Source organism: Cannabis sativa, chromosome 4, assembly GCF_029168945.1.
Source record: "Cannabis sativa cultivar Pink pepper isolate KNU-18-1 chromosome 4, ASM2916894v1, whole genome shotgun sequence".
Classification (NCBI taxonomy): Eukaryota; Viridiplantae; Streptophyta; class Magnoliopsida; order Rosales; family Cannabaceae; genus Cannabis; species Cannabis sativa.
In genome coordinates this window covers 75372215-75396948 of record NC_083604.1, presented here as the reverse complement: position 1 = coordinate 75396948, position 24734 = coordinate 75372215, and the positions used below count along the sequence as shown (strand labels likewise).

The following is a 24734-nucleotide window of genomic DNA, read 5'->3' as shown; positions in this document are numbered from 1 at the left end:
AAATTTAAAATTTCAAGTAGATATGAACATAACACATTAATGGTACTATAAATTTTAATTTGTGACAATGATGGTACTCCAAGACCATATATTTGTTCCATCTTGTTGTATGATCTTAATTTTCATATCAAATGATCATATATCTATAATTCTTAATAAATATGAAGTACTTCAGGACTTCAATACTAATGAACAAACTTTATACATTTAATATTTCTCGATATACAAAAGAAATAAAAGTTTGTTTTGTAATTAATTAAAAAAATCTTCAAGAGTTTATCACAACGTATAATTTACGTATTTATATTGCATAGACAACCATAGGTATTTTTCAAATAATAATTTACTTACATGTCTTTATTTCATACAAAGATCTTTGTCATATAGTGCGCGCGACTTTGAATTTATATCACTTAAGACATGTATTAAATTCTTCTAGAATTTTTAGATAAGGCTTATTTCAAATTCTCACTATATTAGGAGCTCCAAATAAATAACCTTTTGTTGCAACATTTATGTGACGCTTATAAATCCTCATAAAATATATTCCAGGCTATAATCAAATCATGATTATATTTTCTCAATATATAAGCCTTACTTCAATCAATCTCATGTCTATGCAAACTTTGTACAACAATTCATTATGTACAAATACATATATGCAAATTTCTCATTAGAAATATTTATTTGCACACCCTACAGGTCTTACTTCACTTTATGTGAGTAAATTTGCATGGATTGCGTCATAATATTTTGGCCAAAAATCAAAATGTATGTCGATGATTCTCGACAAATCTAATACCATGATCCTTGCTATCTCATGTTAGTTTATTGCATATGCAAACATTCAATATTTATTGTCGACAAAAATTTCAATAAATGATAATTTCCTCCCATATTGACATAACTTATAGAGATCTCTTTAAATTACATATTTTTCAAATATGTTTATCATTTATAGGTACCTATATAGAATCACTTCAGGGATTCAATTATGATCAAATGTGTTATGTCTAACTTCTCTTGGGAGTCTTTTCGAGTACCGTTTTCATCACGGTTATCATTTTAATACTTTATAACATTAAGGTATCTCCATGAGTACCTCTAGATTTAACAACTTCAGGGCAAATCAAATGAACATTTATTAATAATTTCTACATTGTTCATTTACGCTTCAGGCGTTTTCAACTCATTCTATCTCAACTTTGAATAATATTGATTTGCAGTTGGTATATATCATTTTGAACTATATTGTTCTTATATACTTTGTGCAAGGATCATTTTTCAAAAATTATCATCGATCCCAACTGCTTCTCTCCCCCTGATCGAGAGAATTTTTAAAAATTGTGATATCTAATAATATTAATATACCTGTAGGGATTTCAATATATCACAATGAATCAATATCTATTTAAACTCATATATATTATATGACATTGAACTTCAGGTTCAATAACTTCAGTTTCAAGTTCAATACTTATGAACTTAATTCATTTCTAAGAATGAGTCATACGTGTATAATTAGAAATACATAAATTTACACATTTTGTAAATGCATGATCATATAATCTTATCACATCGATAAGAAACTATGCAATAAAAATCTAACAATGACTCAAGATTGTTAAAGAAATATAATTTAAATATTTTCTATGTGCAAATATATGCACATTCTTCTTTTGAGCCTTATAAATTAACAATGAGAAGAATCTTTTGGTTCTTCAACAAAATTTAGTCAAATCCTTTGACAATTTATTGCATATGATTTATCATGTCAAAATAATTCAATTAATGAACTTCAGGTTCACTATAATTTGTATTTCAATGAAACTTTCAAAATGTAATGTAAATTCATTACAACATAATCATTACAAGTTTCATTTTTATATACACGAATAATATAATTATATTATTCTCCAAAACATATACACTCTTCAGGAGTCACTATTATGTTTATCAAATTTTATATTTCTTCAGGAATCACTATCATCAATTTAATGATGTGTATTATATAAAATGTACATAACAACTTCATCATGTTGTTATAATGGTCAAATAGATATAACCATAATATATCATTCATTTTTCCTGGTATCTTTTTAACAAGTCGTCTAATTTATTTAGACTATTCATCAGTCTAATTATCATGACTTGATATATTATATATTTAAATGTACAACCAGTACATATAATAAGTCATCTCTTATTACTTTCATAACTAGATAAAAGTTATACATCTAGGTACATACAAAGATATTTTACTACTCAAAGTAGCAATTGTATGTAAAAGTACTTCTTCAGGAAGCTTTTCAAATAATCATTTTGCGATTCTTTATCACTTTGATTATATTGGATCACTAACAAATATTAGTAAATTATATATCCACTTTTGGGAATATGCAAACTGAATTATATAGTAACTATATATATACATATCATGTACTAACAATAGTTTGAAACTATTGATTTCAAGAAATAATAAAATATGTATATATTAATTTGCTTCTGGCATTACCAATATATGTGAAATCTATATTCTTTGAAATAGAATTTCATGTCTATTCATTCTCTTTAGGTAATGATATTTAAATATTCTAAATGTACAATAAGTTTGTACAATTCACATTCTATTAAATAATCAAGTATACTTTTATCTTGATTATAAGTATGTCCGTACTACAGGTACGCAACCACTATTATTCAATTCCACACATGATATATAAATTTCACGCACTTTGATTATGTGTGGTATCTCATCTTTTAGTTGTTTCCACTTTTTTTGGAAATATTTGAGTAGTAAATAATGTAATTGATTATTTAAAATCATTACATTCACTTCGGGGAATGACGTTGAACAAGTAGAACATTATTATAAATTTCTTAAAAATTTATTACTTGTTCATCCATAAAAAATATAAGAAATCATTCAACAATTTCTTTTACGATATTTCAAAGAATATATGAATGTAATTTTTGCATAGTCTCCAAGATGCATGCAAAATTTAATCTTTAACATATGTCAGATTCAATAATTTCCAACATTGCAAGTAATAACAATGTATAATAACATGACTAATACGAGGAATCTTTAAAAGTGATTGACTTCAATTCGTATCATTCTCTGCAGGGAATGATGAACAATAAATACTGCCTCATGTATTTAAATAACATTAGTCATGCTCATTGTTATTCTTATACTTTAATGTTTCAATGCAATTTTCTTAACATTTTTTTTAGGTATTCAAAACCCACTATAAAATTGCATCAATAATAATCATTTTAATGATTCTTTAGTTGTATTCACATAAATACAATCATTTTTTTTTTTTGACAAATATAAAACATTTACTTCAGGAAATGTTTGTCAAAATCTATATTAAATTACTTTTCATTGTCCTCAAAGAATACAAGAACATATATATAAATATGTATTCATCTCTTTCATTATATATCCATCAACTATATAATGAATATTACGTTTGCATAATCTTCAGGATATATGCAAGATTTTGTTGAGGACGCATAATCATCAGGATATATGCAATATTTTATCGAGGATGCATAATCTTCAGGATATATGCAATATTTTATCGATGATGCATAATCTTTAAGATATATGCAATATTTATCGAGGATACATAATCTTCTGGATATATGTATAATTTATATAGATTTTCTCTATCATATCATAGGCACACATATATTGTAAATATTATGAATGATAAGAACATTATATATATATGAAATCAATAATAAATATATAAAAATATATACATACATATATAATATATAGATATATAGATAAAAAGAAAAAAAAACCAAATGATTCTTGAAATTGTTTCGGCCGTAGGAGTATATATATAAATATATATTTAGTGTATTTTGACTTTGAAACAATTCAAGAACTTTAACAAGATACTTACATTGGGACTTGGGCATAGACTCATGCTTGAAGCTTGGGCAGAGACTCGTGCTGATAACGTGTTATAAAATAATATAAAGTAGATGAGAAGAAAGAAGAAGAAGATGAAGAGAGAAAGAGAAAGTGAATGAGAATTTTTTGAGTTGTTTATTCCAATGGGGTGAACCCCTATTTATACAAATACAAGAGTGAGATATTAAGAAACTAAGAAAAAGGGAAACTAAGGAAAAGAGAAATGTTGATTACAACTCATGGTAATAAATAAAAGATTTGAACATCCACATAATTATTAATATTTATAACAATATTAACATTAGACCATCTCTAATTGAAGATTTAAAATTTGTGCTAAATTTGGCACAAAAAATGAGTTTGTGTTATATTTTGTCTACTATTTATAATTGTGCTCTAATGCACAAGATGTAAAATAAAGAAAAAATATTTAATTATATTGACGATCATTTTATATTTTATTAGGAATATACAAAAATTATTATTTTTTATTCTTTTATTGTTTAAATAATGGTAAATAAAGAAAATAAAGTTTAGTAAAAATTAACGAATTATAATAAATATATTTCCCCAAATTAATGAAACTAAAATTGTTTTTTTAGTGCGTGAAACTGTTCTAAAAGAATAAATTCATGTTTAGTGTTAATAATTACAGTGTTTATTAATTACATTATATTTTAAAATATGATGTTGTATGTGTTGTTCATGAATTTCTAATATTTTGTTTAACAAAATAATTAGTAATTATATAAGAAAATAATATTTTTTTAATAGTTAAAATATATATTTTTTTTAATAATTACATGGTGTAATTACACTCAATTCTCATGGGGGCCATGAGTTTCCTAGAGTGTAATTGAACCTCTCAATTACTCTTAATTATATAATTACAGTGTAATTACATACATGGTAATACAAACATACTAAATTATACAATTACCTTCAACTACACTCAAATTTAATTACACAATGACAAAATAACAAGTGGAATAATAAAATTCAAGAAACACCCTGTTATTTTTAGTGATACTTATTTGATATTGGAGATGGTCTAGATAACAACAATATGTGATTGGTAAAAAAATGTTTTTTTTTAATTGAGAAAGTTTATTGTCCATTTAAAGGCATATTCAATCAATCCATATACATTGGACTTACATTGAACTTACATGATAAATAGATGTAAAATAAAAATATACAATAAAATTTTAATTTAAAAAAAGATAATAATAAGTCCAAATCTGACCAGTTGAAATTGAAATTATTGCTTGTAGGGTTGAAAATATGACTATATATCTGCTTCTTCCCTCATCTCAGCTCAATTGTTATCACTCTCGAAGACATTCTATATTAATTTGATTTTGCTGATTACATATCTCAATACAATAAGAATAGACTCATATCATCATCACTTGTTGTGGATTTCTTAGCGGTTTGCCATATGAGTTAATTAACATTTGTTCATAAGCTTTCTTATAATTTCTAATGCATAGAGAACACCCCTTTAAAAGATGTAATCTTCTTGTTGGTTTAAAGTATCCTTTAATGTGAACTTTAGAAAACAAATAAGCATGCATGGCTTAAGAGAATTAATTACAAATTAAGAAAACACTAATAACATGTACAATAATTAGCAACCATTTTAGTTCTGATATTGATTAAGGGTTGGTTATAAAAAACAAAACTCCTTCAGTTGGGGTAAATTGTATAAGTAGAAGATTTGGTATAATTACAAGAGTTTATTGTTGAGCCATACTACTTTCACTTTGTCTAAATATGGTAACTTTGATCCCAGTTTGATTCTTGTTGATCAGCTCAAAAATGCATACATCACTTTTCTGAAGAGAGTTGTCTCTTGCAAATGTAGCCCATCCAGAAGAAAACCTATGCTCTGATTGCTTATTAATAGTTAAATTCACATGCCAATATTCCTCACCAACCCAAAGACTCACAATTTGTGCCTTTTTCTCAAACCAAGAGTTTGCAATAGCCACTGGAATATACTGCACAAATAAGAATTAATATAGTGAATTATCTAAAAAAAAAAGACAATTTTGATACAGAGATGTGAATGAGAGCAACTTGTACATACCAAATTTCCATTTCTACGCAATTGATGCGCTCTCAATTTCACTTGGAAGTAAGGATTGTCTGTGAAGAATTCGGTGGCTGCTTTAGATGAATGCCTCTTATTATTATTATTAGTATTAGTGCCTATGCCTTGATTGTCATGATCAGTATTTGCTTCAGATACTGGTTTTATTTTATTTGCAGCTGAAAACAACAATTGTATAATTAAATTAACTCTGTAGCCATATTTGCATTCAAATATGATAATGATGATGAATATATACCTTCAGAATTACCATAAGGACTAGTTTTCCTTATCTTGTTGGGCCGAGAGTCTGAATCTTCATTAGAATCGTCAATATCAACAACATTGTTCTCCTGAAAATGATAAAGAGTAAGAGGATAATCAAGTACCATAAAATTAAACTCAAAGTTTACTTAAAGAATAATAGCAATAATTAATTGTGTTGTGCAAATTTAGTCCAACTCTTTTTCTATTAATTCATACCTTTCCATCACTAGTTTTGGTCAACTCTGCCTCCTCTTTTGATTCACATGGAAGCTTAGGAAATACTTGATTGGATAAGGACTCACAATATTTCACCCAAAATGCCTTTGAAATTTGCTGCACAAGGCAACACCATAAAAATAAATTAATTAATGGAAGATAATTTACCACTAAAGTTAAGCTACCAGAAAACATAATTACACATTACTGCAAGCTATATAAATACATGTATTGTATACATATATTCTACTCATCATACAAATCAAAGAAGCACTTATCAAAAAAAAAAAAAAAAAAATACAAATCAAAGAAGCACCTTTTTCAAGTTGCAGAGATTACGATTTTAGCACATTGACAATATTTCCAAAGTAAACAAATTAGACAAACTTAGGGTAAAATTACAAATCAGGGCTATATATAAATATATGTATACATAATAAATTTAGACGAATCTAACCACAAAATCAAGGGTATCAGGGCTATATATAAATATATGTATACATAATAAATTGACAATATATGTATATATCTGGTGTGCATACATAATAAAATAAATCAGCAAAAAAGAATCAATTGAAGTTGATGCAGAGAGAGTAGAGTAGTAATAAATACTAATAATGTATTCTTACCAATTTGGTGTTGGGAGGAGTTTGTTCAATAATAATATTGAAAATATGGTGAGCAGGAAACTCTCTCTCAACCAGGGCAACATGACTATAAGAATCAGAAGAAGCCATTGTTGAACAATTATTTCGTTTAATTTTGCTGTGAAACAAATGATTCAAACACTATTAACGTAAACAAAAAAGAGGGAAATATATAAGGAAAAGTTTCTTGTGTATCAAGTTTGGGAAACTTTCCTTTTTAAAGAGATGCAAATCTTATAATTCCAAGATTTTTGACGGTAAACTTTAGTTTTTTTTTTTTTTTGGAAAGTTGTTTTTATAGTTTTTAAAGGTATAGCAAAAAAAAAAAAAAAAGTATAGGTTTACAAAAATAAGATTTTTTTTTAAAAAAAAAACGAAAAAATTATGGAAATTTTTTAGGAATAAAAAATTAAAAGAATTATACAAAAATAGAAATTATATTTTCACTCAAAATACCTAAGACTAAAAACTAGGTATGACTGTATGAGGAATCAAGATCTCCTGTATGAGTACACCTCAATTTTATTTTATTTTCAGAAAAAAGTTAAAATATATTTTTATTGTTTAGTGAAATTATTAAAATAGACAAGTTTAATTTTTATTTTTTAATAAATATATTCCCCCAAATTAATGAAACTAAATTATTTTTTTAGTGCTTGAAACTGTTCTAAAAGAATAAATTCATGTTTAGTGTAGGTTAATAATTACAGTGTCTATTAATTATACTATATTTTAAAATATGATGTGGTATGTGCTGTTAATGATATATGAATTCTTAATATTTTGTTTGGCAAAATAATTAGTAATTATACAAAAAAAAAAATAATATTTTTTAATAATTAATATTTTAAAAAAAATTAATAATTACATGGTGTAATTATACTCAATTTTCATGAAGCCATGAGTTTCGTAGAGAGTAATTGGAACCTCTCAATTACTCTTAATTACACAATTACAATATAATTACATACATGGTTAGACAAGTGTGCTAGATTGTGCAATTACCTCCAACTACACTCAAATCTAATTACCCCATGACAAAATAACAAGTGGAATAATAAAATTCAAGAAACACCCTGTTATTTTCAGTAAGCTTAAAAACACTAATTAGATTTTTAGTGATACTTATTTAGTATTGGAGATGATCTAATGAAAACAATATGTGATTGGTAAAGAATTTTTTTTTTAATTGAGAAAGTTTATTGTACATTAAAGGCATATTCAATCAATCCATATACATTGGACTAACATTGAACTTGCAACTTACGTGATAAATAGATATAAAATAAAAATAGAGAATAAAATTTAATATAACAAAAGATAATAATAAGTCCAAATCCGACCATATTTTAAGGAGTTCAAATTGATTTTGCTTGTGGGATTGAAAATATGAGTATATATTCACTTCTTCCCTCATCTCAGCTCAATTGTTATCACTCTCGAATACATTCTATATTAGTTTGATTTTGCTCATTACATATCTTAATACATTGAAAAAATTGCATTGCCCCAGTAAACAAAAAATTGCATTAAAAAAATTAAATATTTTTCTTTTCATTTAATAATTATAACACAAAAATTAAAAAATAAATCCCACAAAAATAAATAAATTAAATAAAGTAGACCTAATTTTTTTTTAATAACAATATAGCTTTCACATAATAAAAATTCTGAATTCGTCACTTCTCATATCATCATTGTTGTGAATTTCTAAGCAGTTTGCCATATGAGTTAATTAACATTTGTTCATAAGCTACGTTATCATTTCTAATGCATAGAGAACATCCCTTTAAAAGATGTAATCTTCTTGTTGATTTAAAGTATCCTTTAAAGTGAATTTTAGAAATCAAATAGGCATGTCTTAAGAGATTAATTACAAATTAAGAAAACACTAATTAGTAATAATATGTACATTAATTAGCAACTATTTTAGTCCTGATATTGATTAAGTGTCAGTTATAAAAAAAAAAAACAAAACCCCTTCAGCTAGGGTAAATTGTATAAGTAGAAGATTTGATATAATTACAAGAGTTTATTGTTGAGCCATACTACTTTCACTTTGTCTAAAAATGGTAACTTTAACCTCAGGTTTATTCTTGTTGATCAGCTCAAAGATGCATACATCATTTGGCTGAAGAGAGTTGTCTCTTGCAAATGCATGCCATCCACCAGAAAACCTATACTCTAATCCAGAAGATGATGATCCCTTATTAATAGCTAAATTCACATGCCAATATTCCTCACCAACCCAAAGACTGACAATTTGTGCCTTTTTCTCAAACCAAGATTTTGCAATAGCCACTTGAATATACTGCACAAACAAGAATTAATATAATAAATTATCTACAAAGAAAGACAATTTTGATACAGAGATATCTATGAATGAGAGCAACAACTTGTACATACCAATTTTCCATCTCCACGCAATTGATGTGCTCTCAATTTCACTTGGAAGTAAGGATTTTCTGTGAAGAATTCGGTGGCTGCTTCACATGAAGGCCTCTTATTATTATTATTATTAGTGCCTATGCCTTGATTGTCATGATCAGTATTTGCTTCAGATACTGGTTTTATTTTATTTGCAGCTGAAAACAACAATTGCATAATTAAATTAACTGTGTAGCCATATTTGCATTCAATTATGATGATGATGATGATGATGAATATATACCTTCAGAATTACCATAAGGACTAGTTTTCCTTATCTTGTTGGGCCGAGAGTTTGAATCTTCATTAGAATCGTCAATATCAACAACATTATGCTCCTGAAAATAATTATTAGGAGTAAAAGGATAATCAAATACCATAACATTGAACACAGAGTTTACTTAAAGAATAATAGCATTAATTAATTGTGTTGTGCAAATTTATTCCAACCCTTTTTCTATTAATTCATACCTTTCCATCACTACTTTTAGTCAACTCTGCCTCCTCTGTTGATCCACATGGAAGCTTAGGAAATACTTGATTCGAAAAGGAGTCACAATATCTCACCCAAAATGCCTTTGAAATTTGCTGCACAAGAAAACACCATAAAAATAAATTAATTAATGGAAGATCAATTGAAGTTGATGCAGAGAAAGATATAGAGTAGAGTAGATAAGAGTAGTAATATAATAATGTATGGTTACTTACCAACTTGGTGTTGGGAGGAGTTTGTTCAATCATAATATTGAAAATATGGTGAGCAGTACGAGGAAAGTGTTTCTCAACCTGCTGGGCTATATGGCTATTAGAAAAAGCCATAATTGAACAGTTTTCCATGTTTTAAGGTGAAAGCACAGAGAACAACTCTTTGTTGTTTCTTCTCTCTACGATGAAGTTTACTCTTTCAGACCCCCAAACTTTCCTTTTTATAGATATCCAAGTCTTATAACTGCAAACTTTCCTTTTTATAGTTTTAAAATGTATAGGTTTTTTTTTTTTGAAAAAAAATAAGATATCTTTATATATATTTTTATTTTTTTAAAAAAAAGGGAAATTACGCATTATACGAACCTTTTCTAATTTTTTTTTTTTCCGTTTTTACGTTTTCTTTTTAAAATTTTTACTAAGTAATCCTAGACATAGAAACTGGATGTGAGTTTTTGTGTTTTTATGATGTTTCGGTTAATTGAATTTCATTGGGTGTTTTATAACTTATTGTAATAGTACGTGAAGCTTTAATCTTTTTGTTGTTTTGTTTTGAAATTTAGTGATGGAGATAGAGATAAAGACAAATACAATCCCAGCCCCAAGCGTAGAAAGTTTGTTTATGACATTAATTGTTGTTGCTTTAATCTCTATTTTCATTGATTATAATATTATACTATCATGACGTCGTCTTCGGAAATTAATGGTGGTGGTGGGACTTTTGACTGTAATGTAATGGATCACAAGCTTCGACCCATAGCCAGTGACCGAACCGAAGTCACACCTCGTCGAACGAATGAATGCCCTTTCTCTACGTTCGAGTTCTGAAAGCAAAGCCCATAGCTAATTCCTCTGTTTACGCCAAACTCACTCCATCAAAACCAAAAAACAGAGCTTGCTTTCAACAAAGACGGACTTAACTCAACCAATCTCCAAAATTTTGCAAAACAAAATATAATTGTGCTCATATTTTAATATTAGCGTATATTTGAAAAAAAAAAATTAGATTAAAAATACAAAAGAAAAAACTGCCCCAAAAAAAAGAGATTATTTTATGGAAATATCTTTTTTTTTTTTAAAAAAAAAACGTTAAAAATATAGAAAAAAGGATATTTTTACCTCCTATTTTTTTTTTTTAAAAAAAAAGAAAAGTTAAATATATTTTTATTCTTTCGTGAAATTATTTAAATACACAATACTAAAATAAATTTTATTTTTTCTTTTAATAAGAATATTCTCCTAAATTACTGAAAAACTAACTGTTTTTTTGTTTCGTAGTGCAACTGTTCTAAAAGAGTAAAATTTATATATCTTTTTTAGTACTACACTCTAAAATAATTTTATTTTACTCAATTTATTTTTTTTTTCATTTTTTCACATTTATAATCAATATAAATATTAATTAATTTAAAAATATAAGTACATAACAAATTTAAAAATATCACACTAAAAACCTAGATTTAACACTATTAAAAATATAAAATATTAAAAGTATTTTCAAAATTTTAAAGTATAAAAATAACAAACAAATATTTTTATACACATTCACTATTAATCACATTGAAAAATAATAACAAACAAATACCTAACCGAAAAAAGGTCACCAGATCACGTTTTTTAAAATATATTTTTTTTTTTTGAGAAAATTCACTAATATTATTAATCAACAACAATCATTAACAACAGTAGTGACCCCTAACCAGCAAACGTCTTGATCCAACTCTTAAACTATTTCTATTAATTTTATAATTTAATTACTAATACTACTTAAAGTTTCTTTTTTTTTCTTAAAGTATTCTTTTTTTACCGACTTAATTTTTATTGATAAAAACATTATTATTATTTTTATCCATAAACATAAAAATTACAGTTTGTAGAAAATAACAACTCCAAATTCTGACCATATTTTGAGTTAAAATCGATGCATCCACATAGGGTTGAAAATATGAGTATCTGATTTTTTAATTGAAGACCTATTAGTTTGATTCCACCAATTACATAGTACAATAGGAACTAAAAGTTGTAATTAACATTTATTTGTCACTGCAAAAGAAAAAATAAAAAATTAACATTCATTTGTCAGCTTCCTTCTCCAGAATTTCCATCCATAAAGATTACCTCTTTAAATTCCTCATCTTTTTCTTTTTTTTTGGCTTAATAGAAATGCAAAATGAAGTTGTTTCAGATATCTTGTGAAAAAAGTGCAGTAAAAAAAATGTAGTGCAATAGTATCATTCCCACAACCACATACACAACAATTACTATGAGGTGAAATACTTCTAAATGTCTAAAGGATTTTATTAAATGTCAAAATAGACTTTGTATTTTCTAAAATGGTATAAATAGGACCTTGAATTGATTTTTTTATCAAAATAAAATTTAATTATAATTCGATCTAAAAGTGCTATGACAAAACTGTTTACATTTTCTATATCTGTTCGTATTAGGAATTGTCTTCAAGTTGGTTATATTAAAAAAAAATTGTCAAAAATTAAGTTTAGAGTTCTATTTTTAGCATTTTAAAAAATACAAAAGCTATTTTATCATTTAACAAAACAAAGAGTACAATCAGTAATTTTTACAAAACACAGGATTCAAAATAGTATTTACCCATATCTAAACAGTACCGAAAATAAATTTCAAATATGATTGTTTTTTTAATATATAATAAATAATTATTTAAATTTTATTTTCTAACTAATAAATTATTTAATTTTTATAAAAAATTTATAAATGAACATAAATAATAACATACACAATGAAGAAATATTCGACTAAAAATACTGTAAACTATTCAAAATATTTTAAAATTTTACAAGTAGTTTTAAATAACTACAAAATGGACAATCACCAAAAAAAACCCGATTAAAAACTCTTTTGAATGCCGAAATAAAAGGAGTACCAAAACACCTCTTTAGAGGGTCTACTACAAATCTTTCCTATAATTTTATATAGTATTTAGTAAATATTTTAGACATAATTATCTAAAAGAAAAATTAGGCATAATAATAACGGACAGATAAATTAAGTCCTGATATTAATTAAGGGTCAGTAAGTTAAGCTACCTACCCTAAAAACAACCCTTCAGCTAAGCTGTAGCTAAACTAATTAAATAAGTAGAAATTTTGGGTCTTATAACTTGCATTTATAATTACAAATTTACAACAGCTTATTCTTGAGCCATACCACTTTCACTTTGTCTAAATATGGTAACTTTAACCTCAGGTTTATTCTTCTTGATCAGCTCAAAGATGCATACATCACTTGGGTTAAGAGAGTTGTCTCTTGCAAATGCAGCCCATCCAGCAGAAAATCTATACTCTAATCCAGAAGATGATGATGCCTTATTAATAGTTAAATTCACATGCCAATGTTCCTCATCAACCCAAAGGGTGACAATTTGTGACTTTTTCTCAAACCAAGGGTTTGCAATAGCCATTGGAATATACTGCACGAAGAAAAATTAATATTCAAACATTCATTACTAGTGATCTCCTCATGATATGGAATTATCTAAAAAGAATACAATTTTGATACAGAGATGTCATTATAATAATGTATATGTCACTTTATTCAGAATGATATGAATAAGCAACATTTTCTACATACCAGTTTTTGTCCATGTCCACGCACATGGGTTGATCTCAAATTCACTTGGAAGTAAGGATTGTTCGAGAAGAATTTGCTGGCTGCTTCAGAAGCTATGCTAAGTCCTGAAGATGAAGGCCTCTTATAATTAGTGCCTTGACTTCCAGTATTTTCTTTAGATACCAGTTTTGTAAAATTTTCTGCATTAAATATAAACAAACTGTATATAAGCCAACTTTTCTTGGGGAATGTTTTTGACATTATTCTTGTCTTGAATCATAATAGACTCTTTACCTGAAGGTTCAATTACTTCTTTATTTGCAATTATGTCATGTGGAATCATACTGGCTATATCATAATTATTGCTAGTAGATGAAGGTTCAATTTCCACACAAGGAGTTGAACTTCTCTTATTTGCAGCTGAAAAACAACAAATGCATAAGTTAACTCTATAGCCTTATTCGCATTCAAAAATATTGGCTAGGAACTTTATTATAATTCTCACCTAGATTGTTATAATGATCAAGACAGTATATTATTACAGGTCAGTGTTCTTGTTTACCTGGTATTGGTAATATAGACACTTCGAATAAGATTACTCCAATGCTCTTTCTCAAAACAAAGGCACAAACATCACCTACTTTCAAGTCATTGTCTTGAACAAATGCCTTCCAACCACCCTCGATTGTGGTTTTCGAAGATACTCCACGCGGTCTGACATAGTACTTCACAGACCAAGTCCTCCCATCCTTAACCGTAAGGATCACATCTTGAGGAGTACTACTGATCCCGAAAAGGTACTTTTTTGCAAAGGGAGATGGCATACCCTAGACATAAGATGAAAACAAAGTAAAATCAATATGAGAAACATATTTGAATAGATAGACTTGTAATTAAGAAACTTATTAATTACCATACAATACTTAGATTTGGATCCAACAAATGATGGTTGCATGGGAACAATAAAAAAGGGGTCTTCAGATTTAAAATCTTTAGCTCTTTGGAAAGCTTCAGCCTTTTCTTTTCTACTCAACTCCTGATTTCTTATAAATTTTTTAGGTACAGGAGATTCTCCACACACTTTATCAGACTCGTTAACTGAAGGTTCAGCTATTATATTCTTTGCAATTAGGTCCTCTGAAATCATGCTGGCTTTATCATAATCACTAGTAAAAGATGGTTCAATTTTCGCACAAGGGGTTATCTTTGGCTTGGATGGTGTAGTTGAACTTCTCTTATTTGCAGCTGAAAACAACAATAGTATAAGTTAACTCTGTAGCCATATTTGCATTCAATTATATTGTCTAGGAGCATTATTATAATTCTCACCTAGATTGTTATATGTGATGTTTAGGGTGAAGTAGGGAATGATCAAGACAGTATATTACTACAGAACAGAGTTCTTCTTTACCTGGAATTGATAGCATAGCCATAGGGGAGTTTGCTACTCCACTGTTATGAAAAATAATCACTTCGAATAAGATTATTCCAATGTTCTTTGACAAAACAAAGGCACAAACATCACCTACTTTCAAGTCGTTGTCTTGAACGAATGCCTTCCAACCACGCTCGATCCTGAATGTCGAAGATTTTTTATGCGGTCTGAAATAGAAAGTGTACTTAACAGGCCAAGTCCTTCCATCCTGAACCTTAAGAATCACATCTTGAGGACCACTACTGATGCTTAAGAGATATTTTTTCGCAAAGAAAGACGGTATAATCTTCAATAAGATGAATACAAGAGTAAAATCAATATGAGAAACATATTTGAAAAGATAAACTTGTAATTAAGAAGCTTATTAATTACCATAGAATACTTGGATTTGGATCCAACAAATGATGGTTGCATGGGAACAATGAAAAAAGGGTCCTCAGATTTAAAATCTTTTGCTATCTTCAAAGCTTCATCCTTTTCTTTTCTACTCAACTCCTGATTTCTTATAAAATTTTCAGGCAGAGGAGATTCTCCACATACTTTATCTGACTTGTTAACTGAAGGTTCAATTACTTCTTTCTTTGGAATTATGTCATGTGAAATCGTACTTGCATTGTCATAATTATTGCTAGTAAAAGAAGGTTCAACTTTCACACAAGGGGTTGTGTTATTTGCAGCTGAAAACAACACTTATATATGTCAACAACATTATTATAATTCTCACCTAGATTTTTACATGCATTATCAGCAGCACAGTAACAATTATTATAAAATAATCAAGTTCTTGATTAATTACCTGCTAACACAGGGGAATTTGGTACTCCATTCTTATAAAAAGTAACAACTTCAAATAACATTATCCCAATGTTCTGTCTCTTAACAAAGACACAAACATCACCTACTTTCAAATCATTGTCTCTAGCAAAGGCCTTCCAACCCCACTCGAATCTGAATTGTGAATGCCCTGCATACTTTCTATAATAGTACCTAACAGGCCAAATCCGCCCATCCTGAACCTTAAGGATCACATCTTCATGCTTACTGACACTTAGGAGGTGATTTTTTGCAAAGCTAAATGGTACAACCTTGACAAAAGAACAATGTCAATATGACAAACATTCTAAAAAGATAAATTATAAGAAGAAGCTTTATAAGTAATTACCATACTATACGAAGCTCCAACAAATGATGGTTGCATGAGAACAACGAAAAATGGGTCATTAGACTTAAAACCTTTAGCTCTCATAAGAGCCTCAGCCTTATCCTGTCCTCTCAATATTTGTTTTCTTATAATTTTTTGAGGTTTTATACGCCTTGGTACAGAAGATTCTCCACACAGTTACAGATTCAACAAATCAGTTAAAACATAGGAAAAAAAAAAAGAGTTAATAATTACATGAAAATTATATAAATATATATATATATGTATATCTTTAGGATGATCATGAATACCTTCAGATTTACCATAGAGACTAGTTTTCCTTTTCTTGTGGGGCCAAGAACAAGGTAATGGAGGCTTGTCTCTGGTTTTAGAAAACCATGACAGTTCTGAATTTTCATTAGAAGAATCAACATCAACATTATGCTTCTGAAAATGATTAGGAGTAAGAGGATAATCAACTCTAGAGTATTATTGTCAAATATCATAATGTTGAACCGAGAGTTCCCTTCATATCCAAAAACTAAGATTGCATTTGGTTGGAAAGAATGGAAACACAGGAATATGAATGGAAATGAGAATAGGAATAGAATGACATGAAATTTAAAATGCATAAAAGAAATTGACAACAACATCTTGTATTGGAATAGTCTTTTCCTTCCATTTCAAAATTGAATAACCTTTCCACCATATTAGTAGAAAATTCATTCCATTGAATGACATTCCAATACTTTAAAATTCAAACAAACAAAAGAATAGAATAAAACTTGCTTTCTTTCTATTCCATTCCATTTCCTCACCTCCAACCAAATGGAACCTAACAGATTTCCCCAGCTTAAGAAAGTGTTATGCCAATATATTTCAACCATTTTCTATCCATACCTTTCCATCACTACTTTTCGTCAATCCTATCTCCCCTCTTGATCCACATGGAAGCTTTACTTGACTTGATAAGGAGTCACAATATTTCACCCAAAATGCCTTTGGAATTTGCTGCACAAGAGAAGACCATTAAAAATGGTTAATGGTAGATAATTTACACTATAGTTCAGCTACCAGAAAACATAACTACACATGACTGCAACCTATATAAATACATGTATTATATACATATATTCTCCTCATCATACAAATCAAAGAAGCACCATTTTCATGTTGCAGAGACTATGATTAAGTATTATATATAGAACTTGAAAATTCAACATATCAAAAAGAGACTTACTTTAACATGTCATCCACTAATTTTGGCACATTGACAAGATTTCCAAACCAAAGTAGACAAATTATTAGACAAACTTAGGGTAAAAAGAATTGCCAAAAAAAAAAAACCTATAATTAAATATATAATCTTTGACAACTCATGTAGAAAAAAGTAAAGCAAAAAATGTATATACAATATTATTTCCTCAAATTCAGACGAATTTAACCACAAAATCAGGGCTATCAACTTATAATATCTGGTGTACTGTAAATGCATAATAAATCACGAAAAATAATCAACTGAAGTTGATGCAGTGAGAGAGAGAGTAGTAATAATTTACTTACTAACTTGGTGTTCCCAGGAGTTTGTTCAAGAATAGTATTGAAAAAATGGTGAGCGGTAGGAGGAATTTCTGTGTGACCCTCGGCAATATGGCTATGAGAAGAAGAAGAAGCCATGGTTGAACAGTTTTTCGTTTATTTTTTTTCTCTGAAACACAAACAAGGCAAAAGGGCAAAAGCTCAGAGTCGGAGGGTATCATCAGCTTCCAGTTTATGTTTGGTAGAGTAGAAAAATGTGAAAGGAAAGAAAAAACTAAGAGAGGAAGAAAATAATATTTGTTTAGTTGGAGACGAAAAAAAGAAGAAAAACTAAAGCTCTGTTTGGTAGGAATGGAGAAGTGGAGGATGGATGGAGAGTAAAAGAGGTGGAGACTTTCTTTCCTATTGTTTGATATTTAAAGTAAAATTAAAAAAATAAAAAATAAAATAATATTATTTAACTCTTAATTATAAATAATATTTTAATATTTTATATTTTTAATAGTGTGAAATCTAGGTTTTTAGTGTGATATTTTTAAATTTGTTATATACTTATATTTTTAAATTAATTAATATTTATATTGATTATAAATGTGAAAAAATGAAAAAAATAAATTGAGTAAAATAAAATTATTTTAGAGTGTATAGTACTAAAAAAGATATATAAATTTTACTTTTTTAGAACAGTTGCACTACGAAACAAAAAAACAGTTAGTTTCAGTAATTTAGGAGAATATTCTTATTAAAAGAAAAAATAAAATTTATTTTAGTATTGTGTATTTAAATAATTTCACGAAAGAATAAAAATATATTTAACTTTTCTTTTTTTTTTAAAAAAAAAAATAGGACGTAAAAATATCCTTTTTTCTATATTTTTTACGTTTTTTTTTTTAAAAAAGATATTTCCATAAAATAATCTCTTTTTTTTTGGGCAGCTTTTTCTTTTCTATTTTTAATCTAATTTTTTTTCAAATATACGCTAATATTAAAATATGAGCACAATTATATTTTGTTTTGCAAAATTTTGGAGATTGGTTGAGTTAAGTCCGTCTTTGTTGAAAGCAAGCTCTGTTTTTTGGTTTTGATGGAGTGAGTTTGGCGGCGTAAACAGAGGAATTAGCTATGGGCTTTGCTTTCAGAACTCGAACGTAGAGAAAGGGCATTCATTCGTTCGACGAGGTGTGACTTCGGTTCGGTCACTGGCTATGGGTCGAAGCTTGTGATCCATTACATTACAGTCAAAGTCCCACCAGAGATTAAAGCAACAACAATTAATGTCATAAACAAACTCACCTCCCAGAGAACTTTCTACGCTTGGGGCTGGGATTGTATTTGTCTTTATCTCTATCTCCATCACTAAATTTCAAAACAAAACAACAAAAAGATTAAACCTTCACGTACTAAAATAAGTTATAAAACACCCAATGAAATTCAATTAACCGAAACATCATAAAAACACAAAAACTCACATCCAGTTTCTATGTCTAGGATTAGCTCCATCTCTAATACATACCCTTATTACTTTTCTCAATTCCCAAACCTCTTTCCCTTTTGCTCTAGCCGAAGCCGAAGCCGCAGCAACAAAACTTAAAAACAAAATTAAAAACTCAATAAAGATATATTTATGAAATTAAATGTTTATAGAAGTAAAAATTTTAAAAAGAAAACCTAAAAACGGAAAAAAAAAATTAGAAAAGGTTCGTATAATGCGTAATTTCCCTTTTTTTTAAAAAATAAAAATATATATAAAGATATCTTATTTTTTTTCAAAAAAAAAAAACCTATACATTTTAAAACTATAAAAACGAAAGATTGCAGTTATAAGATTTGGATATCTATAAAAAGGAAAGTTTGGGTGTCTGAAAGAGTAAACTTCATCATAGAGAGAAGAAACAACAATTCTTTGTGCTTTCACCTTAATTATTTCCTTACATATTTCCCTTTTATTATTTAGTGTTTTTAAAGCATGGAGAACTGTTCAATTATGGCTTTTTCTGATAGCCATATAGCCCAGCAGGTTGAGAAACACTTTCCTCCTACTGCTCACCATATTTTCAATATTATGATTGAACAAACTCCTCCCAACACCAAGTTGGTAAGTAACCATACATTATTATATTACTACTCTTCTCTACTCTACTCTATATCTTTCTCTGCATCAACTTCAATTGATCTTCCATTAATTAATTTATTTTTATGGTGTTGTCTTGTGCAGCAAATTTCAAAGGCATTTTGGGTGAAATATTGTGACTCCTTTTCGAATCAAGTATTTCCTAAGCTTCCATGTGGATCAACAGAGGAGGCAGAGTTGACTAAAAGTAGTGATGGAAAGGTATGAATTAATAGAAAAAGGGTTGGAATAAATTTGCACAACACAATTAATTAATGCTATTATTCTTTAAGTAAACTCTGTGTTCAATGTTATGGTATTTGATTATCCTTTTACTCTTAATAATTATTTTCAGGAGCATAATGTTGTTGATATTGATGATTCTAATGAAAATTCAGACTCTCGGCCCAACAAGATAAGGAAGACTACTCCTTATGGTAATTCTGAAGGTATATATTCATCATCATCATCATCATCATAATTGAATGCAAATATGGCTACACAATTAATTTAATTATGCAATTGTTGTTTTCAGCTGCAAATAAAATAAAACCAATATCTGAAGCAAATACTGATCATGACAATCAAGGCATAGGCACTAATAATAATAATAATAATAAGAGGCCTTCATCTAAAGCAGCCACCGAATTCTTCACAGACAATCCTTACTTCCAAGTGAAATTGAGAGCACATCAATTGCGAGGAGATGGAAAATTGGTATGTACAAGTTGTTGCTCTCATTCATAGATATCTCTGTATCAAAATTGTCTTTCTTTGTAGATAATTTATTATATTAATTCTTGTTTGTGCAGTATATTCCAGTGGCTATTGCAAAATCTTGGTTTGAGAAAAAGGCACAAATTGTCAGTCTTTGGGTTGGTGAGGAATATTGGCATGTGAATTTAGCTATTAATAAGGGATCATCATCTTCTGGATTAGAGCATAGGTTTTCTGGTGGATGGCATGCATTTGCAAGAGACAACTCTCTTCAGCCAAATGATGTATGCATCTTTGAGCTGATCAACAAGAATAAACCTGAGGTTAAAGTTACCATATTTAGACAAAGTGAAAGTGGTATGGCTCAAGAATAATATGTTGTAAATTTGTAATTATAAATGCAAGTTATAAGAACCAAAATTTCTACTTATTTAATTAGTTTAGCTACACCTTAGCTGAAGGGTTGTTTTTAGGGTAGGTAGCTAACTGACCCTTAGTTATATCAGGACTTAATTTATCTGACCGTTATTATTATGCCTAATTTTTTTTTTTAGATAATTATGGCTGAAATATTTACTAAATACTATATAAAATTATAGGAAAGATTTGTAGTAGACCCTCTAAAGAGGTATTTTGGTACTCCTTTTATTTTGGCATTCAAAAGAGTTTTTAATTGAATTTTTTCTTGTAATTGTGCATTTTGTAGTTATTTAAAACTATAGTTTGCAGTATTTTTAGTCGAATTTTTCTTTATTGTGTATGTTATTATTTAAGCTCATTTGTAAATCATTTAAAAAAATTAAATAATTTATTATGTAGAAAATAAAATTCAAATAAATATCTATTAAATAGGGTTGTTCATAAAGTCTCCAATCTGATCCAAATCTGCACGATCCAATCCAATCCGCAAAATGCGGATATTCGCACTTGTGCGGATTGGATTGGAAAATCTAAAATCTGCACAAGTGCGGATTGGATGTTGTTTGACCTTAAAAAACAACCGATCCAATCCAATCCGCATGATATATATATTTTTTTTTAAAAAAATTATAATATATATAATATTGTATTAATATTAAAAGAAAAAATAACAAAACAGAATTTTCTTCTAAACCTAAAAAATGGTTTCTATTTTTTTTACACAATCCAATGCCACAAATCATTTCTCCTCTTATCTTAAATCTCACAGAAGCATTTAGCGTTCCACAATTGCCCTCGTCAACCTACAGTTTATTTTTGAGATTTTTACACTTAGGTGTCCTTTTTTGTCCTTTTTTTACTTTTTTGTCAATGCTGGGTTATTTAAACTTTTATACAAGTTTTATTTTTCAATTTTACATTTTTAAAAGTTTCATAATTACAAATATACCTATCCTTATGCTTATGTCATGGTTTTCTCTCTTCTTACACTCCACCACTTCCATAACTCCTCCTTTCTTTTTTTTTTCTTTTTTTCTTTTTTTTTATTTTCTGTTTCTCTTTCCTTGGTTCTTCATTACCACAACCCACGATCATCCCGTCCAAAGCCCTAACCCACGATTTTTCAACCTCTCATCTATGTCACTATCTCCATTATCTTCCATAAGCTCTGTAAGTTGTTCCTCCCACATATTGTCTTCTCTTCTTCTATAAATGGCCACCACTAAGTCGGGTTCGAAGTTACCTTCCCCAGCTAAAAAAATTTCTAAAATTTCTAAGAAACCTCCTACAAATTCATCTAAAGTTGATCCTAAGATGAGTTTGAAGCGCATTGCGAAGAAAGGAATGAGTGATGTTGCAGAGCCATCTGGTTCTAAGAAAAGACCTATTCCAAATAAAATTGAGTCTCGTAAGACAAAGAGAGCAAAATCTTCGAAATCTGCCAAGGATGTAAGTTGGGTTATGTTGTTTTTCAATTTTTGTTTAGTTTTTTTTCTGGTTGTTGTGTTTTTTCATATGATGTTTTGTGTTTTAAATTTTTCCCCCTTCTTGTTTTAGGTTATATCTTATTTTGATTTTGAGGATGAAGTGCATGATGGGGAAGTGAAGCCTAAAGTTAAATCCAAGGTATTGTTACCTTGAATTTTCTCATTATCTTAAGTTTAAAATTTTTAATCACCCTTTGTTTTCTTTTTGTCAATGTTTTACCTGTTTATAATGACGATTTTATGTTTTGTCTCTTTTTTTTTTTTTGTATTTCTTTTATGTCTTTTTTGTTGATGTTGTTTTTGTATTGTTCTTTAGTGTTTTTTGGTTTTTTTTTTTTGTGCTATTAAACAGTTTATAGCATTATTAGTTTTCCAGTAACTTATGGCCTTGTTATGAACATTTGTTTAACTGTTTGTTTTCAGTTATTTTTAGGTTGTTTAATTTAATTTCTTAGTTGACAATTACTATTTTAATTTTATTTTCTGCATATTGTTGTTAATATATTGCTTTGAAGTTGCTCATTTTTTAGGATGAGCATATTGGAGTTGTTTTTTAAATGTTATATTTTGGTTTTTTCCTGGTTGCTTATTTTTTGTTTTGCATTTTAGTTGTTACTTGCAATGTATTTATTTAGTTGTTCAAATTTGTTGCTTATGTTTTTTTTTTTTTTTCCCTCTTTCAGGTCCATGCTAAGAGCTCAGAAAAGTATGAAGACTTTGACTTACCCCCAAAAAAAATCCTTCTAAGGTGTCTTTTTTTGTGTTTTTTTATAGTACATTTCTGTTTTTCCCTTTTCTATTGTTTTATGTCATTTGTCAGTGATGATAATCATTTTTGTGTTGTCGACTTTTTTTTCTTCTTCCTGGTTGTTTTCAAGCTGTTGTACCATTTCTGCAGCCACAAGCTTTGCGTAGTCAAAATATTCATTTACTCCTGTAGTATTTTTTGTGTTGTTTTTTGGTTGTTGGATGGTTGTCTCTGATGTCACAGTCCCTGTCTCTAGAAAAAATGTATCATCTTGAATTGTGTGTGCAAATAGTTGTTGCTTGGAAGTTGTTCCTGGGTTGTTTCCAGGTTGCTGCAAATCTTCCTGTGCTGAGTTGTTGTCATATGCTGCCATCATCATATTTTTATCTGTGAAATCAACTATTAAACAACTATTTTGAAGCATACGTTAGTTAATAAGGATAAATTCAACATTTCTTGTTTGGAGATCCCAAACTACAATTATTTTACTGGAAAACAACTTATAAACAACTGTTTACAGATTCAAATCCTGTAGCATCTAATTATATGCATTAATATTTTTTTTTGATGCAATTTGTTGTTGTTTTTTTGTTCAGGTTTATAAAATTTCCTGATTATTTCAATCTTTTCCTGTTTTCCTCAATTTATAACACATTCTCAATTATGTAGAATAAAAAAAGGGGTCTTTTTAATATTATACCAAAAACTGATTTTATTTATAAAAATACCTTCAACAAATTTTTTTGCGCATATACCGATGTGCCACGTCAGCATAAGTACCGAAATTCAAAATTATTACCGAAAATAGGAAAACCTTGAAAATTCTCGCTTCCAGAATTTTCAGTGTTTTGCAAGTTTTAAAAAAAGCAACGTTTTGGTTGCTTTTGATGTAAATAATATATCAATTAGTTACTTTTTATTATAAAAAAATTATATGAAATAATTTTTTTCTTATACACATTTTTAGTTGCTTATTTTAATCGGATAACCTTAAAACTATGATTTTTTTTTTTTTTTAATTTTTAGACTATATTATATGTTATTTTATTATTTAAGATACCTTGAGGTTACTTTTTTTTTAGCAATTTTAAACCATATTTTGAGTTGTGGGAAACATATATATTTTTTTTGATATTAAAAAAAAAGATGAACAAGATAAAAGTAACCTTTCTCTTTCTTTTATAAATTATTAACAAAGAAGTAACTAAATATTATATTTGAACAAAATAAGTATACCATCTAATTTTATGGGTTGCTA

General features: G+C 28.1%; 5 protein-coding genes and 1 long non-coding RNA gene across 7 annotated transcripts; 2 read left to right on the top strand and 4 right to left on the bottom strand.

The window, feature by feature from the left end:
* Positions 1 to 5535: 5535 nt before the first annotated feature.
* On the bottom strand, positions 5536 to 7302 carry LOC115704675 (B3 domain-containing protein REM19-like). The gene is made up of 5 exons (XM_061114532.1): positions 7142 to 7302; positions 6513 to 6629; positions 6289 to 6382; positions 6027 to 6208; positions 5536 to 5937 (listed from the first exon to the last, which is right to left on the bottom strand). The coding sequence occupies exons 1-5, from the start codon at positions 7247 to 7249 to the stop codon at positions 5674 to 5676; spliced, it is 765 nt and encodes a 254-aa protein (XP_060970515.1). The 5' UTR covers positions 7250 to 7302; the 3' UTR covers positions 5536 to 5673.
* A 1889-nt stretch (positions 7303 to 9191) lies between these two features.
* LOC133037158 (B3 domain-containing protein REM19-like) lies at positions 9192 to 10405 on the bottom strand. The gene is made up of 4 exons (XM_061114000.1): positions 10058 to 10405; positions 9831 to 9924; positions 9566 to 9744; positions 9192 to 9470 (listed from the first exon to the last, which is right to left on the bottom strand). The coding sequence occupies exons 1-4, from the start codon at positions 10403 to 10405 to the stop codon at positions 9192 to 9194; spliced, it is 900 nt and encodes a 299-aa protein (XP_060969983.1).
* Positions 10406 to 13305: 2900 nt separating this feature from the next.
* LOC115712862 (putative B3 domain-containing protein Os03g0621600) lies at positions 13306 to 18377 on the bottom strand. Its single transcript, XM_030641265.2, has 12 exons — positions 18019 to 18377; positions 17356 to 17466; positions 16767 to 16902; positions 16477 to 16643; positions 16111 to 16399; positions 15687 to 15991; positions 15291 to 15600; positions 14793 to 15124; positions 14442 to 14706; positions 14174 to 14299; positions 13901 to 14079; positions 13306 to 13739 (listed from the first exon to the last, which is right to left on the bottom strand). Exons 1-12 carry the CDS (start codon positions 18130 to 18132, stop codon positions 13461 to 13463), a joined length of 2613 nt encoding a protein of 870 aa, XP_030497125.2. The 5' UTR covers positions 18133 to 18377; the 3' UTR covers positions 13306 to 13460.
* Positions 18378 to 18811: 434 nt separating this feature from the next.
* Positions 18812 to 19768, bottom strand: LOC133037387 (uncharacterized). The gene is made up of 2 exons (XR_009687494.1): positions 19464 to 19768; positions 18812 to 19350 (listed from the first exon to the last, which is right to left on the bottom strand). It is a non-coding gene; the product is annotated as an uncharacterized LOC133037387 (long non-coding RNA).
* Positions 19769 to 21552, top strand: LOC115712863 (B3 domain-containing protein REM19-like). Its single transcript, XM_030641266.2, has 5 exons — positions 19769 to 20089; positions 20210 to 20326; positions 20460 to 20553; positions 20640 to 20821; positions 20917 to 21552. The coding sequence occupies exons 1-5, from the start codon at positions 19961 to 19963 to the stop codon at positions 21193 to 21195; spliced, it is 801 nt and encodes a 266-aa protein (XP_030497126.2). The 5' UTR covers positions 19769 to 19960; the 3' UTR covers positions 21196 to 21552.
* A 568-nt stretch (positions 21553 to 22120) lies between these two features.
* Positions 22121 to 23711, top strand: LOC133037386 (uncharacterized). 2 transcript variants are annotated; one of them, XM_061114533.1, is made up of 3 exons: positions 22121 to 22690; positions 22799 to 22867; positions 23412 to 23711. In XM_061114533.1, the coding sequence occupies exons 1-3, from the start codon at positions 22454 to 22456 to the stop codon at positions 23709 to 23711; spliced, it is 606 nt and encodes a 201-aa protein (XP_060970516.1). In that variant the 5' UTR covers positions 22121 to 22453. The 2 variants fall into 2 exon arrangements, with proteins under 2 accessions (XP_060970516.1, XP_060970517.1); XM_061114534.1 differs by lacking the exon at positions 23412 to 23711 and having other exon boundaries at positions 22799 to 23379.
* Positions 23712 to 24734: the final 1023 nt, after the last annotated feature.